The sequence below is a fragment of the Spea bombifrons genome, chromosome 5, assembly GCF_027358695.1.
Source record: "Spea bombifrons isolate aSpeBom1 chromosome 5, aSpeBom1.2.pri, whole genome shotgun sequence".
NCBI lineage: Eukaryota > Metazoa > Chordata > Amphibia > Anura > Pelobatidae > Spea > Spea bombifrons.
In genome coordinates, this window is record NC_071091.1 from 36,421,595 (window position 1) to 36,439,255 (window position 17,661).

Here is a 17,661-nt window from a genome sequence, read left to right on the forward strand (position 1 = left end):
AACAACAACACATGACATATTACAGTGTGTCATGATTTATTCAACAAAAATAAAGCCTATTTGTAATAGTACCGGTATATTATAATGTATACTTGGTATACTTATCTTTGCTTCAAATTGTAATTGTAAGTTTAATAGCTTACCTATTACATAACGTTTGCAAAATCTAGATTTTTTTTTTTAATTTCAAATGTTGTTTAACGTAAGAGTACAAAAGTGAAATAGTACACCACCAAGTGGCCAATTTAAGTATTACACTGATGCATAAAAAAATATATTTTAGAGTCTAAAAAAACCATTAGGGGTGTCTGGGGCTCCGCTTAATGGTGCTTTTGTAAGTAAAATAACTAAAAATGTTTCTGAATAGCACCATTTGCAGGTGCAGGTTTTTCCTTCTTCACGTTTTGGCAAATAGCTTCTGGTAAAGTGCAACCAAATAAGTTTAGGTTTAGAATTCAGCACATTTTGCTTTATCACTGCATACCACTGTTTTATGGATGTAAACAGTATAACTTTTTCTTTGGTGTAGGCATGTTGAAATTTAAAAAAAAAAAAAAAAAAAAAAAAAGAATAATCACACACCATAAATCAGCAAAAAATTTATTAGGGATGACACAACATAATAGATACAGACTGATATTTTTATGTAGCATATATCATATATTTCAAATAATTTGAATAGTGTATGTATCGTCAAAATATACGCTCTTCCGATGGATAAAGTATGCCAATATTTTATATGCCAAAAAGGACTGTCAGCTTTGCAGTTTACTTTGTTTTCACTGTTTGTCATAACTATAATGAAACTTTCACATTATTTTACGAACACATGTAGAGTGTTTTGGCAAGAGAAGGTAGCTGTGCCTTTATTTTAGCACAAAAACTATACATCATGATGCCAAAAACAGAAAAAAAGCAAAGCACTTTTCAAATGGTACTACATACTCAAGAAACTACAATAAAGGACATACATGATACATATTATATTAGATATGTCTGTAAATGACATACAAATTGCAGCAGTTCTTCAGTTTTGATATATAAAACTGTATATGTTTTGTTCAGACTCTTGCTCGTTCTACTAAAATATTAAGAATACACTTTTCTGCAGTGCAGTAACTTAACACAGCATGGACAGGGCACAGAAGTTAAGATTTTAATGCTGCAAAAAAGGAGAAGTCTCAGTCCCACTTTAATCACAAGATACTTACAATACATTGTGTTAATGTGAACATGCCACCAAAAAGTGCCAGAAACATGAAGAATTGAGCATAAAAAATATCTTGTCATGTCACCTTTATAATCTCATCAGTTTAACTGTATATGTTAATTACCTTCTGCAGAAATGAGATTTCATTGCATATCCGATATCATTTATGGTGGAAGATAAAGCTGCCCAAAAAAAACAAAACACTTTTTTATTTTTAATGATCTGTACATATTACTAAATCTGCTCCAATCCATTTCAAACATCAAAAGCAATGCTTTGTTTTAAATAAACAGCACAGTTTACTTGTTAAACATTATGAGAAATGTGAACTGAAAAACACAAACGCTGTCAGCAACACTGTGCAATGAAAATAAAAATCTGTAAAAAAAAATTCTGTAAATACTTTTTGCTGACCCCTTCCAATATCCTAAAACTGTATTTCTACTTTTTTGGATGGAATGCAGAAAGATAATTGATTAATGTTAACCATGGTACACCCTCCATTTGCTCTCCTAATTGGATAAAGAAAATGGTTCATAAATTAATTTAAAAAAAGGTTCTCATAACTGGAACTGATGTTTCAATAAGAAACGTTCCGACTTACTTTTTCAAAAAGCACAAACAACTCGTGGCAGCATACAGGTAAACAAACAAGATCTTAACCCCTTAATGACAAAGCCCGTACATGTACAGGCTCAAAATGCATTGTTTTCAATGGGTTTAGGGCCCGCCCATTGTCCTTAAGGGGTTAAAGTTTTTTCCATTTAGACTTGAGTAGGATATAGTTTACTTAAGCATTCATGCTTGTTTTGATAATATTCACCAGGCCTTATCTGTGCTAGAGCCAGTCTGTAACAGTTGACAATGTAGCTTACAATATTTCTGTGTTCACATAAGGTTAATTAACCCGAATCACTTGCCATCTGGCAGCACTTTCCTGCCTTAAAAAAAACCAAACAATTACTCTATTTTCTTAGTAAAGTTTTCTGGAAACAATCCCTTGTAGGCATTCACATCTTTGTGCTGAAGCCAATCCGATTCTCGAATCCCGGCCAGCCAACCAGCCTCCTGTGAAGACAAAGACCAATGCTCATGTACAACGTGGCTTGGTATACTCATTAACATTTTCTATGCCAATTTTGTACATTAACAAGGTTTAAAGAAGCTACTCTGAGCCTAAAATAAGGGGCCAAGGCATTAAGCATGTACTGGGCTCTAAAATATCTGATGGCATTCCTGGCCGTAAGGTCATGGAGGACAAATCAACCTTCAGAATGCCTAGTCAACCTCACAGGAAGTAGTTCCATCTTACTGGGCAGCAGAAATAGGTGCTGTTCCAGCTATTTTATCAGGTTCTATACTCCCACATAAAGTGATTAAAATATATTTATTTGTCATTGTGTCTAGCAATTAGTAGAGGTGAAATATTAAGCAACCCTAACTCCTCTATTATTATTCTAATCTAATTACTAGCAGCTAGTGAACCTCTGAAATTCTATTTTTTGTGTTCATATTTAATTGTGTAATCAATGCATACTCTTCGAATCAGTGTTATATAATCCTTATTGGGAACATCTGAGATTTATTAATAACACTTCTCAGTTTTAGTTTTTATAACTTAGGCTAGGTTTCCACTTGGGTTTTTGTCCTGCGTTATTTTGTTGATGTAAAACACCAGGAAAAACGCCAAGAAAACTGCCACTGCATTTTCCTGCGTTTTGGCGTTTTTTTCTGGAGTTTTTTCTGGCGTTTTAGCCTTTCTGTGGAAATTGCTTTTTTGACCTTAGGCAGTTTTTCCAGCCTTTACACGTTGGAATTTTCACCCAGCTAAAAGGGATTAGGATAAATAGCAAATATCTGCCCCCTCCTGATGTCATTTCCTTGGTAGAGTTCTACTTAAACACGCCCCGGCGGACCCTTTTGTCTCTTTTCTGTGGTTTGTAAGGCATGCTTTATTCTGAATATCTGCTCCTCTAGGAAGATTGGCCCCAAATGATGGTGCAAATTGTTTGCTGTTGCTTTTGGCACGCAGGATCCAGTTGATGCGTCGTGTATGTTTGTTTGCAATGGCATGTTTGTTCCAAATGGTGTAAAATTCAGTATGAACGTTGTTTTGTGTGAAACTGTTTGTTTCCAGCCTATTTCTCGTAGGACGCACAGATACTGGGTCCATCCTCTGCATTGTAACTGCGGAAAAAAACGCCATAAAAAACGCCAAGGCAATAAACCCACATGGCTTTTTCATGGCGTTTTTTCTCTCCCATTGACTTCTATTGGAGAAAAACGCCAAGATTTCCTTGCAAAAAACGCCAGAGTGTCAACATGCTGCGATTTTGAAAAACTGCCACAGAGCCCAAAAAAGCAGAAAAACGCCAAAGAGGACTGAAAAAACGCCAAACCGAAAAACGCCAAGTGGACATGGCATTGTGCGATTTCCTTTTGAAGATCAGCTAACATCTGGCCGCAGCGTTTTTTCACAAAAAAAACGCTGTGTGGCTGAACTGGCGTTATTATGGGCGTTTATAGCAAAAAAAAAACCCAAGTGGAAACCTAGCCTTATAGATATGGGCAAGTTGTGAATACAAATTACCATTTTGCTGCTATAAACGGGTGTCGTTTTTACACACATTTAAGAAAATATCTACCAATGCCTGGAATAAATGTATGCTGTGTTAAATTTAAAAAAAAAACAGCAAGTAAACGGGAAAAAATCCCCACAAGGTTAGCTATGACGCTAGAATATTTTTTTTATTCAAATGCAGTGGCTTAGTAAAAAACTAATTTTTACAAATTAAGCTGAAAAGGCTCTAATTCATACTGTGGGCCAAATTATCACTTAATGATGTTCTTTTTAAAAAAACAAATATGCCTCTACCAAGGGCTTATACTTTACCAGATCAGCAGTTGTTGTAGAGCTTGTAACAAGAACAATGTCCCCTCTCTTTAAATTGAGCTCGTCATCATTTGCTGCTTCAAAATCATGCAGTACCTCAACCTGCAAACATGGACAAACAAGACTTAGAGCTCATAACTGAAAACAACATTTAAATAATTCATATTTTATCTGGGTAATCGTTTACTGGTATATTACATACCAGTATATATTAGTACCTAAAACCAATTTAAAGTAACCCAAACCTTATAAAGAAAGCTCGCTTTTGTGTCCTGGATCGCTGCATCCTCAGCTTCGGCTACGGGTACTTCTGTGGTAGTGGCTTGAGTTTCATCCAAAGGGGGATCTGTAACTGCATCATTTTCGATTGTATCTGCAACATTTCCAACATGGGAGGTAGCACTGTAATCATAATCATCCTCCTCTTCGTGGTTAGATGCTGGCTCTATCACCACTGATGGGATACATGGAATTTCCTTCATTCAAAAAAAAAAAAAAAATTGAGTAATTAGCATACAAATCAGATAATTTTTTTTCACAGTATTATTAAAACAGATTATGTTAACTTTTTTTAATATACATCTACTGCTGTAACTAAATACTGTATCTTCATGTAATATGTGTATGTCTTATGTTTCATAGTTTTGATGACTTTAATGAGTTTACATTTATTCCGACAGCGCCAGGAAATTCCGTAGTGCTTTACAATCAGTATAGCCAGTCGGAAGGATAAACTGTATGCCAATGAAGTGAAATGGTCAAGCGTTCCCATGTAGACATCCAAAGGACACAACCTTTCTACACCCAGGGAGGCAAATCTGGCCTTGGGCAATAATGGAGTTTCTTCTCTACAAAGCACATGGCAAATTTGAGTTGAACCAGTTGAGGTTCTCGGTCACCTTCCATTCCCACCCCAGTGGATTGTCCTTTCCCCTTTCTATCACCTTGGTCTCTGTGAGGGTCACTGGAAGATGGGTTATCGGGCAAAAGAAGAGGGACTTATTGTGTTCATAAAGTCCTGCTAATCCTCTAACATCCACTTTCTCTCTTTGAGTCTACGTGGACTCCACAAAGAAGTGGTAATTGCATCACATGTTACGCATGCATGTCCTGGTGTTTTTTTGTTATTTCCATTTAATCAATGAGTTTGGTAACAGCATATACTTACGTATATCAATTTGTGACTTTACACTCAATAGTTAAAGGTAATCAATAGCATAATATAATATAAATATTCATATATTAAATATTATCAAATAACCACAGTAGCATTGGACAAAACGCCAACACTTTACAACAGTTGCCATGAGAAGATTGTGCCAAGATTAAGCCAATACCAAGTAGATGTGGTAAGGCGGGTCCATTGGATCCATGCACAGCCCACTTACTCATATGGACATTTATTTCACATTTCAAACATCATAGTACCCAATATATAAAATAATCATAACCCAATGACTAGGTTTTTAATAGTTTGTGCTAGTTTATATTATCTCCAGTAATGGTCCAAGGTCAGCTTACATCACTCTTCTGAGTTGGTGCCACCTCTGTAGAGTTATCCGTTTCTGAGCTGTTTACTTCTTCGACAACTTGAGAGGTTTCAGCAATGTTTTCATCTTGACCCTGAGGTTCTTTCTAAAAATACAGAAACACTGATGCACTACAGATTTCAAGAGTCACATTTTTAGAAAACTGGTACAGTGAATATTTTTTCATGAGGAAATTTGCAAGTAGAAAATCACTTTCGTGTGATCACGGTCGCTTTCATGACCGTAATCTATGAATCAGTAGATTCTAAAATACACTCAACAGACTTAATTCAAAATAAAAAAGCACAACAAGAAAAGAATCGGTTAGTAATAAAAAAAAAAAAACAATATCACCATATGTCTGGCAATCATGTTTGTTATTTCTTATATTATGTTTTTAATTTTATTATGTTTTTAATCAGCTCACTCTGATCTGAAAAATAGTCAGATTGAGAGTAAATTAATATTTTTTTTAGCAAAGCAAACACAATATTTTTTTTACTTTGTTAGATAAGATAGACACATTGGCATTATTATTATTATTATTATTATCTTTTAATTATATAGCACCAACAATTTATACATAGACATATCTATTCATATATTTATATGTGCCACACATCGAGGTGAAAATAGCTTTTCTAAGACACGTCAAGATTGTGGTTATGTTCACGCATAGCTTTTTTTCAAATGTTTAAGTGAATGACTCTTGTATTTATATTAAAAGCAGTATGTCTTTCAATGTATTTCCTTGGAATATGACACAAATGTATTAGTTAAAAAATTACATCACAAAAAGAATATTGATTTGCTTGTACACCCATATTTATTTGCTGGTACACCATGAAGGGCATACCAGGAGCCTACCCTTGCAGGACGTGGGCAGGACTGCCCACTGATGTCAGTAGGCGGTCCCACTAACGTCGTGGGCTTTCCCACAGACACTGTTGGGCGGTCCCATTGACATTGGGGGCGTTCCTGCTGATGTCATTGAGCGTTCCCACCAACGTCTGGGTGTTACTGCTGACATTGTGGGAAGCACCTCTATGTAAAAGGGAAATGGGTGGGGAGTGGGGTGTGTCAGGACCATGTTTCCGGTGCTTTTACCGGAGTTCCCAGGTATGTTTACAGGACAAGCACTGTAAAATCTACCACTGAGTTCTGCTAGGCCTCTGGTTTAACTACATTGAGAGAGGTTGGAGACAGTTCTTCTGTAGAAGCACCTTAAGGGACACATGATCTCTGTCAATTTTCTTTTCTGACAATACATTTGGACAGAAATTCAATAATCAATTGAGTGTAGTATAGTATACTACACACATAAAGGCTGTACTTACACAATATTACTAACAATATACTAATAGTTGCTTATGCTATAAATAGTGTGTTACATTTCCCTTTGAGTTGCTTTTTAGATGTATACACTGAATTGCACAAGCCCTTAAATATTAACTGACATTTCAACATTCAAACGTAAATGTCAAAATAAAAATTCAACATTTAAACTTAAATGTCAAAATGTTCATGGTAGAAGTTTTATTTGAAATAATACATGAAAACAATATATGGTGTCTGGGAAAAAAAACAGTCAACCACAAACAGTATTATTTATTTCTTATTTACATTTAAAGCGTCCCATGAGTAAACACCTACCTCGGTTACCTCCTTAGATTCATCAGTGGTCTTGATTTCCTCTGCCTCCACCGTTTCCTTTACAAGAATACAACAATGTATTTTATATATGTCAGATATGACGATTAATAATGAGTACTAAAAATGGAGTGGTTCAATGATTTTTTAAGAAAGTTTGACAAAAATGGATGGTATGAAAATGAGTAAAACATTTTTACAAACATTGGGTTTTTTTGAATGAGTGAGAGGTTAACAGCTAGTGTGCCAATTCAAAACCAATTTAAACACAATACTTTGCACTACAGCTTGATGTCAGACTAATTGGCAGGGTCTACATAATCATGAATATTTAAAAATCCTGTTATTATTATCTTTAAAAATAAACAAAACAATAAAACACAAGATATGAGACAAGGTCTAACATCTGAGTACCAGTTATACCAGGAGCCCAGTGATCAAGACATTTGAGGAACACTTTTTGGTGCTGTAGACTGGTGACCCTTTTATATTTATACTGGTGCCCATGTTATTGTCCTGGTTACACTAGGTGCAAACAAGGTAGAGAATGAGTAGGATTTAACCACTGCTCCGCTATAGGGTGACCACATCAGCCATGTTTTCCAGGACTCATATATGTTTTACATATTGCTGACCAGCCCAGATAAAATGCTGCCCTGCAGTATGTGGGATGTATAACTAACTCATTGTATGTATTGTATCCTCCCAACATATATATTTTTCAGTTTATTTCCTGATAGCTTTAAATATAAATTACAGTTTGCATCCTACAACCTTCTATATATTGTATTATGAAGTATTTCCAATAACTGGTACTAGTAATTCATGTACTATATTTTATATATAATGTATTGCAAAAGTGTTTTACACTAGGTGGCAGCATTAGACAATATATATTTTAGAATAGCAATTATGAAAATGGAACAATAGCCTAAATTTACAAGATATTTTCAGTTATTCCTGTCTCTAAGCATAATTAAAAATATAATTGTTAGTATCAATGAATGGGACGTTTCTAAGTTATGAGATTGATGAGTGTGTAGTTGCGTATCAAATACAACAGTTATTAATAGAAATAAAAAATATACAACGTTAGATTTTTGTAATTCAGAAAAATTAACGCTCACCTATTCTACTTGTAAACTTGGCATATTGAAACCACCTAATTAGGATGGAAATACTGGGACGAGCTTGGGTATAATAGGGAGTAGACATAGGGATGATTGAAGTGAGACTGGAACAGTTTGTAGTGCATGGCTTTTCAAGATTAATTGTTGGCTTACTGTCCCTCATATGCTAGACTGATATATTTTTAGTCTAGGGACTATGGTCTCAATTCAATGGCCTGTCTAAAAGCTAGACTTTGCATTCTAAAATCATGCTCACCGGTAAATAATTAAAATACTAGCACCAAAGGGCAAAAAATGATCACTAACTGCTCGGATTCACAACCTTGTTTAGCATGGGTCTTGCGTAATCACAACCCAGCCTGCACTGAATCAAAGTATCCTGCTGCACATGTAATAAGATGAAAATAAACCCCTTAATTAATGTAATTAAGCACACATCATTGCCACAAAAGAGGCTCATTACAGCTAATATGGTGCAGCCCATTTTGTGAGTACTTATGTTTGTTGAATTTTGCTGATGTTTATTTATCACTGTGTTAAGTTGTAAGCCTTTTTCAGCTACTAAATAGATTTTTTTTAAAAATATTACATACAAAAATGTATGTGCTATGGATCTGAACTAAGAGTACTTAAGAGTGTGTCCTGGAGACTGTTGAGTATTACCGGTATATCTGTCTTTTTCCCCATATAAAGCTATATCTATTTAAGTTGTATCGCTTGAATCACATGGTGGAAGTTTTCTACAGACTGCAAAGTAGTTGTTCTTTTTAGCACTTTAAGTCTACAATCTACAACTGCAATCAGGGGCTAGTTTGTGAACTGCCATTAACACCAATAATGGTTTAGTCTTGCCACTGAATCAAGATGAATGACTCTGATGGAGCAAGGAGAAGAATTCCACACGGTTAATGTATTAAAATCTAGTTGTCATATGTTTGGTACTAGGTGCCATAGGATGGTTGAGAGTTATTTGTTTATTAAATTGGCAACCTAACTCAAAAAATGTTATGATGAATTAAAAAAAATAAAGTATACACCTTAATGATCCACAAAGTAGTGAACAATCCACCTATTTGATATATTAAACTGTTATCCTTTAAACATCTAAAGAGTTTATAAGGTGGAAATTATGTTGAGTACAGGGCACTTGAGTGTACAGTAAGATATCTCTCGAGTTACCTTAGTAAATATGATTTATTTTCAGAAAGAGACAGTTTAAATGTAGCAGTTTGCCTGTGTAGTTTATAGTCTTGGTTTGAAAAAAAGACCTGTACTGATGAACATTACTAGAAACACACAGCATTCTATTCTACAAGTGCAGCAGTAATCTACAATTCAATAAAACTATAGAATAAATACTAAAGAACAATAGGCACACTATTAAGACATATAATACTAGATGTTACATGACCCTACCTACATAATGTAATAATCAAAGCATCCAGAAAATGCATACAATATTGTATGTGGTCATGGGGATGTGGATTGTTGATTTTTATGAGTAAATAAAATATATTATAAAGATTTATTTTGATGAAATGACAGCGGGGATTATGAGCTGGTGGTTGTTTGAACTCACCATAGTCTTCTCTACCAACTCATTTGGTTCTGCAATGTTAGTATCCTCGACAGGAACTTCAGAAATTGACTGCGCTTCATCAGTCTTGGTTTCCTCGGGGGCAGCTACATCTGACTCCACCTTATTTTTCCACAATAAAAATTATTTACTGAACATAAATCCTAGTCATTTTAGCATTAGGCACATGTATGTATGTTTAAAGGGATAGTAACTAAACAAATGTAGTAGCCATTTATTTATAATCTAGGTATTTAATAATATTTTGATCAGCAGTTTATGATATTTTACATGTATTGTACCAAAGGTTACTTTATAGATCATGTCTGAAAAATAAGCTTTTTCTTCTCTTTCCAAACTACTGCACATATAGCACTATTCATTCATTAGATTGGGTCTAGAAAATATTTTTATGAAAACTGAATCAAAAAGGTACGCTATAGACCTTATACGCTAGATTAGGCTTCTTTTTCAAAGTTGCAAATTAGAATGGGTGCATTAACTCTGTTTTTTAAAATATGTTTTTTTACAAGGTTTACTATCAAGGTTTACTATCCCTTTAAACATCACTAGCTCAGATGTTTGTGTTACTTTAAATAATTCTGAAACAAGAGTTTGTGGTCCTGTTTTTAGCCAAGCACTTTCCATCTGAATCCCATTAACATCTGAGTTAGATCGGTTGGAAAGCTAACTTTTCATGTCCCCTTTCTTAAATTGTCAATATGAACACCTTCCATTAATATATATTCCTTAATTGTTGCTGATCATGAACTCTTTATCTCAAAATACTTTATAAAACTTTAAAAAACAACAACTAGTACATCTACAATAAAGAAGAAACAACAGAAGAAATCCTGGTGGATAGTTACTTAGGAAGATGACCACAATGCACGACTAGTTAATGGATTGCCTGTGAAATGACATTTGGACATGATTAACAACAATTATAGGCTGTCAATTGCATAAAGTCCTTGTGGTCCATGAATTACCTCTCTGTCCATAAAAGCAGGTCCAGACTTAATTTTAAGGTTGGAAAACATGTCAGGGCTAGTCATGTTTAGCGGCGATTCAGCTCCAGGTAAATTAGGGAGTGAGAGGGAATATGGGCAGGAGTGGTTGTGCCCAAACACCACCCCTCCACACGGACATAGAGGAAGGGCTTCTTCCAGAGACTCCACAGAGTTCAAAGGTAGGCTTATGAGGATCTTTAAAGAGCTTTTTTCAGGTATGTGGTGGACCTATCACTGTACTGCCAAAGACTATGTTTAGTATTTATATGATAGACATGTGCAAATGGGCCAAAAACTTCTTCCTTTTTGGCTCATTCATTTAGGGCAATGTTTTTTGTTCCCTGCCCGAGAATTCGGGGACATTTTTAATTCGGGAACAAAATTCATTGCTCAGTGGCCACATTCACTCTCTCACACTCTCTAAATGTTTTCCTACCTTCTCTGCCGACCATTTCTACTTCCGCCGACCACTTCTGCTTCCGCATCTTCTTCTACCTCTTCTATCTTCTCCATTCTGTTCTCTCTTCTATCTTCAATCATATATCCTTAATCTTCTTTCTTTTTTGCAAGGTTATGTCCATGTAGATGCGGACGAAGAAGGAAGATTAAGGATTGAAGATTAAGATTGAAGAGAGAAGAGAAGGGAGACGATGCGGAAACGGAAGTCGTCAGAAGCCGAAGCGGTCGGCAGAGAAGGTAGAGAAACATTTAGAGAGCGTGAAAGAGAGAGTGAACAAGAATGAGAGTGTGAGAAAGTGAGTATGAGAGCGTGTAATTGAATGTGGAGGTCTGGCCCCGTTTTCGGAGCTTCGTACAAATCACTGAATTTACCAAGATTCTGTAAATTTGCAATTTGTACTAATCCGAATGCACAAGTCTTGGACACACTTACACTCTGTGTGTGATTAGACGTTTATCATGGTGTGGTGAGTGCCACTGCTGACTATGCACTGCCGGCATATTGATTGGACTAAATACAGTATAGTAGAGCACTAGTCTTGTGTAATGAAAACCTTGTGTAAAAGGGTCTTAACGAACATAATCGTATGTGTGTGTGTGTGTGTGTATTTTTGCCTTAGCTTACTTACACTGCTTTTTCTTTGTTAATGTAATTGGTGTGGAGATAACTTCTGATGATGGTCGTCAGGACAGCAAACATAGTTGTATTAAGGCTTAGGCTTCATCTGCAGCAGTCTGGGGGCATGGGACAGATCTGTGACAGACCACAAGACCACCACAAAAGAGCCTTCATTGCAAAGTGTGAGGAGGCTAATAAAGGAATGTGAATGGGACCGATACAGGCACTTAATGAAATGGCCACCACACAGCATGTTACTGCCATCCCCTAGGCTGTGGGCTGCACCCATACATTAATATAACGGTCTTATTACATCAAATTTTGTTCCACCATTTCACCAATACACAAAGAATAGCATATTTTAATTAACATGGACACAAGTGCAAAATATTGAAGAAGAGAAAAACTGGATTACTACATTATTTTAATATATATATATATATATATATATATGTTGTTTTTGTTTTGAGGGGTATTTTTAAATAAGCAGATAACCCACCGTTCCAGTATCAGCTGCTGTTTGATCTGTAGACATTGTCAACAAGGACTGTGATGCATCAGGCTTTAAAAAATGAAGACAACACAGACTTAGATGAAGTCCTGAGGTCCACAAGTTGGACTGAAACGTCGATATTTTAGTGTCTTGCAATAAAATCTAAGCACTATTGAAGACCGTGAGTGCTGGCTTTATACCATTTGATTATTGTTATTTTGCTAACAGCCAAGCATCAGGCACCATCTTTAAAACCCACCGTTCCAGTATCAGCTGCTGTTTGATCTGTAGACATTGTGAACAAGGATTGTGATGCATCAGGCTTTAAAAAAGGAAAACAACACAGACTTAGAAGAAATTCTAATGACCACAGTTCTTAATTAAATACCACTTATATCGAAAGACTAGTGACATGATCTTGAAACGTCGGACCAGCCCTTTGTTAACAATTATGTACCGCCACAGGGAAGGCAGGAATGCAGTGGGATCACATTGCGCATTAAAAGCGAGGCTTCCCTCACAGTGTGCCAGTGGCAGAGAGAAAGCTGCAGGTGAGATAAGGAGGTGCGGAAGGGAGGAAGTGAGCTAGTGAGTGGGAGGGTACAGGGGAGATTATGTAGAAAGTTTATTTTATAATTTGAATATATGTATAAGTGTGTGTGTGTTAACATGAATGTGTAAGTGTTAGCATGGAAGTGTAAGGGTTTGGGGGCAAAGATATCACAGGCAGGCTACTTGGTGGTAAAGATGGAATAAACAGGCTGTTTGGGGGCACTGACAAGCTGTTTGGTGGTAAAGATGGCACTGACAAGCTGTTTGGGGGCAAAAATTGCATAGACAGACTGTTTGGAGGCAAAAGTGTCACCTGATAAACTGTGAACAAAGCTTCCACTGCGGGACATATTGCCTGCAAATTTCACACTGGAGCCCTGTGGTTTTTAGCTATGTCCCTGTCTGTTTTGAAAATTATTTTGAAAAAGCTCCTTACCTGTGTCAATCCATTAAGTGCACTACTTGATACCTAAATGAAAGTAAGCAACATAAAATTAACATATTTAAAGCCTGGTATCAAATGTCTAAAATAACCTACAAGGAAGCAAGAAAGATGAAAATTGTATATGAGTAAACTGAGAACGCTTCCATATTGTAGTTTTTGGCATACATGTGAAACATTTCAATTAACATTTCTTACAATTTATAGTACCGTATTTGCTCGATTATAAGACGAGGTTTTTTCCAGAGCAAATGCTCTGAAAAATACCCCTCGTCTTATAATCGGGGTCGTCTTCTAATCAGACCCCAAAAAATGGCTGGGGCCATGCTGCTTACCGGTCGCGAGCAGCGTCTCTTCCGTTAGAAGCAGGAGGACAGGAAGCTTGTAGCTTCCTCACAGAACTCTATCTCCCCCTCCCTCCTCTGGGGGCGGGGCCAGAGAAGTTGCTGGTACAGCCGGTCCCCTGCAGAAGTCTTCGAGTGAGAGATCTGCAGTTCAGGTAAGGGGGTGGGGGAGGGTTTTTGGGTAAGTATGTGTGATTAATGTGTGAAGTATGTGTGATTAATGGAATGAATGAGTATTTAAATGTTTGTGAATGTGTGTTTGTGTGTGATAGCATGGATGTGTAAGGGGGGTGGGGGTTGTAGCATGGCATAGGGAGGCTGTAATCCCACTACTATCATCCCCAGGTTCCAGCAATGGAACCTCCAGAAATGCATTTTAACCCCCTATATGCCACTCAGCCCCATGATATGCATATATACCTCCAGAAATGCATTTTAACCCCCTATATGCCACTCAGCCCCATGATATGCCTTTTAACCCCCTATATGCCAGAGTGGCATATAGGGGTATAAGGCATATCATGGGGCAGAGTGGCAAATAGGGGGGTATAAAGCATTTCTGGGGGCAGAGTGGCATAACTGGGGGGGGCAGGTTGGCAAATAAAAGGAAATTTAAAAAATATATTTACATGAATTAATATTTACTGGTAAAACTTTTTTTCCTATAGGGTCGTCTTATATTCAGGCTTTTTGTTTTTTTCCTAAATTAATATTTTGATTTTGGGGGGTCGTCTTATAATCGGGGTCGTCTTATAATCGAGCAAATACGGTAAGTGCTTATTGCTCTCTAGTGCACTACACTGCATGCAAATTGTTCTAAGCATTCTCTTGCTATTGACTTTGGAAAATTAGACTTTTGCCTCATTTAACTCCTGCCCCGGTTGCATCTACTGAAGGTATGGGGCATACATTAGTATGTTTCTTGCAGATGCTCAGTACAACTCCTAGTCAACAGGAGCTCAGTTCCCATTGAAATCAGGGGAGTACCATCTGCCAATCACACATAGGCTCCCATTTTTGCTCCCATACATGTATTTGACATAAATGGTGGTGCTACCCAGCACATGTAATAAGTAATTCCTGGTTTCAGCAGAGGCAGCCATGGGAGGACAAAGGTTTCTCTTTTTTTTCACTCCAATAACTATAACAAATGCTCGCTCCAGTTTGCATGTCTTAAGATGAGACCATGAAAAATTTCAGACAGCCACATGAGCTGAGAAAAGTATTCCCTTTACATTTAACAGGCTTTGTAATTAGCTCTAATACAATTAGAAAAAAATAAAAAAACAATATACATGCTCAATTGAACAAGTGATATGCTGGTAATGAGACAACAGATAAATATAGTGTTTCCAGAAGTGAAGGCACAATGATTATTAAAAAGAGATGAAACGAGTCTCAGTTGTACTAAACCCTCCAATAAAATATGATGTGACACAGATTTATGCTATAATTGGTGTAATTTCATTTTTTTTATTTCCCTTAAGCAAAAATTTTATTAAGCTTCCATTTAAATGCCATATAACTATAAGGCACTAATAAAGATTACAATTGGTAGTTTAATTATATTATATTATATGTCTTTATATACTCATTAAACATGAAAACTTTTTAAAGAAAACAAAGACTTGGTAGTTCTATTTTTTCTGCATGGACATAGCGTTGAACGCAAGAGGCAGGAAAAGGCATCAGAAATGGTCAGGGAGAAAAGCATAGGATCAAATCTAATATAGGGATTGTGTTCTATCTAGACTAAACTACACACTTAGGAACACAGGTACCTCTTCCTTTTCAGGCTGTGTATCCTGGTATAACAATCCATATCGCCGGTTAGCAATTTCATCTTCTGATAAATCTGAGCTGTTGGCCTCATTGTCTTTATGGCTAGAAGAGCTTTCACTGTAATGGTTTCTGGAAGTCCCCATGGTGTAAAGTGCTTGGGTGCTAGAAACTTCACTGATTGCGCCAGCAGAATTCTCACTCATGGGCAACTTTACTTGTGTGGGTGCGCCTTCTTTATCATTGTCAGTATTAACTAATGAATGTTTAAAGCCTACAATGTCCTTTACATGGGAATGCCAAATATCATTCAGTTCCCATGACATTTGGTCACAGATCGTAAATTCAGGATTATACTCTGCTAGGGATTCAGTTGTACAGGTTGGATCCCAATTAGGAGGCCATATCTGATCTTCATCTACATCCCAATATTTTTCTAACTCACTAATTGACAAAATATGGTCAGAGTTAGGTGATTCTTCTTGTTCCTGGCATTTTGGATTAATTTTGGTATTTTCAAGAGATACGTCATTTCTGTTTGCATCGTTTGATTCTAGCACAATTGCAACATTTTCTAGACCCTTTTGCATGGTTTCATCAATATTACGGATGCTAGTTTCTAGAAGTTTGTAACTGATGTCCTCCAACTTAATCTCTTCGGACCTGACTATTTCATCTTTTAGAAAAATGACTGTGTTGTTTTGTAATATGTCAGTATGTGTCAACTCCTCACTATCAGTCTCCATTTCATTTGGCCCTTTCAAATGCGTGACTTGTTCAGCCAATGTCCCCAAAACAATCTCATGATCACCTTTCTCATTTAAAATATTCTCTGTGTAACCACTGATTGAGATTGTATCTGAACTATATTCCAAACCTGGTGACTTTAAAGGTATTTCCTCTTGAGCACATACTCCTTTGAAGTCATCTAGGTTGGAATCTTTAACCTTCTGAAATCTTAAGTTAACAGTGTCATCCGCATGCATTTTATATTTTGTTTGCCCCAAGATACATTCATGGTTTATTGAAAGTTCTACCTCTGTGTTTTCCATGTCTTCAATTACTTCCTCTACTGAGATTTCATTATGGTCTGCTTCATGTATCTTGGTGTCTTCAGGATTATTTTGTTGAATCTCTTCATTTTCTTCTCTGATATTTGTGCCAGTTCTCTCCTCACTGACACATACCTCAAAGCCTCTTGTTGTCGTACATTGCTTTCCCAAGTCCTCTTCTTCCATGAGAACTTCCTCAATTAAACTATCATCACTCACGATTACAATGTCTTGACTAGATTTTTCTTCTGCTGGCTGCTCATTGCCCTTCTCCTCAAGAGATTCTTTTGCGTATTGTTCACTTATGTAGTTGTCATTGTCACTAAAATAATCTTCCTGTTCTTTATAAATTAAATTATGAGAGTCTTCTGGGTACATAGTGTCAGAAATCTCCTCCTGCCTATCTGTGACTGCGCTACTTTCAAGCCCCCAGTTATCTGAACCTATATCGCTTTCAGATTTCTTTAAATCTTCTCCGGACCCATAATGTGGGCTCCCAGAAATGATCAAGTTACACAATGACATACTTTTTGATGTGTCAGGCTTTATGAAGACAGAGAGGTAAAGGAAAAAAAGAAGATAAGAAAAATTATGGAAATTATATGATGATGAAATGATATAATAAAAGAAATGAGTAAAACATAAAAGTATATATATATGTATATATATACTGTATATAGTGAAAATGTGAAATTATACTTACTGGCTGCACTAATTCATTATTTGTCTATAAAGGAAAGAAAAAGTAGCATCCATCACTAAGCCAGGTTTTAAACACTGTACCAAAATAGGTACCCCACCCCAAAATAGGTACCCCACCATTCCAGTAAGTATTTATGACCGGATGCCCTAGGCAGTAGCTTATGATGCCTTGTGCACAAAGATAAAAGCAATCAACTTAACAATCACATAATTATCCAAGG

General features: G+C 36.4%; 1 protein-coding gene across 3 annotated transcripts in view; it reads right to left on the bottom strand.

Annotated features, from left to right (window-relative positions):
• Positions 1 to 1,980: 1,980 nt before the first annotated feature.
• Positions 1,981 to 17,661, bottom strand: part of AMPH (amphiphysin) — an 87,809-nt gene continuing 72,128 nt past the window's right edge. Inside the window, exons 14-22 of one of the 3 annotated variants that reach the window (XM_053466124.1) lie at positions 17,442 to 17,465; positions 13,558 to 13,590; positions 12,576 to 12,638; positions 9,992 to 10,111; positions 7,286 to 7,342; positions 5,625 to 5,738; positions 4,349 to 4,579; positions 4,104 to 4,205; positions 1,981 to 2,278 (exon numbers count right to left, since the gene is read on the bottom strand). In XM_053466124.1, the coding sequence (XP_053322099.1) occupies positions 2,171 to 2,278; positions 4,104 to 4,205; positions 4,349 to 4,579; positions 5,625 to 5,738; positions 7,286 to 7,342; positions 9,992 to 10,111; positions 12,576 to 12,638; positions 13,558 to 13,590; positions 17,442 to 17,465 (852 nt within the window). In that variant the 3' untranslated portion in view covers positions 1,981 to 2,170. Of the gene's footprint in view, positions 2,279 to 4,103; positions 4,206 to 4,348; positions 4,580 to 5,624; positions 5,739 to 7,281; positions 7,343 to 9,991; positions 10,112 to 12,575; positions 12,639 to 12,828; positions 12,892 to 13,557; positions 13,591 to 17,441; positions 17,466 to 17,661 lie in introns of all 3 variants that reach the window. The other 2 variants (XM_053466123.1, XM_053466122.1) reach the window with 2 other exon arrangements.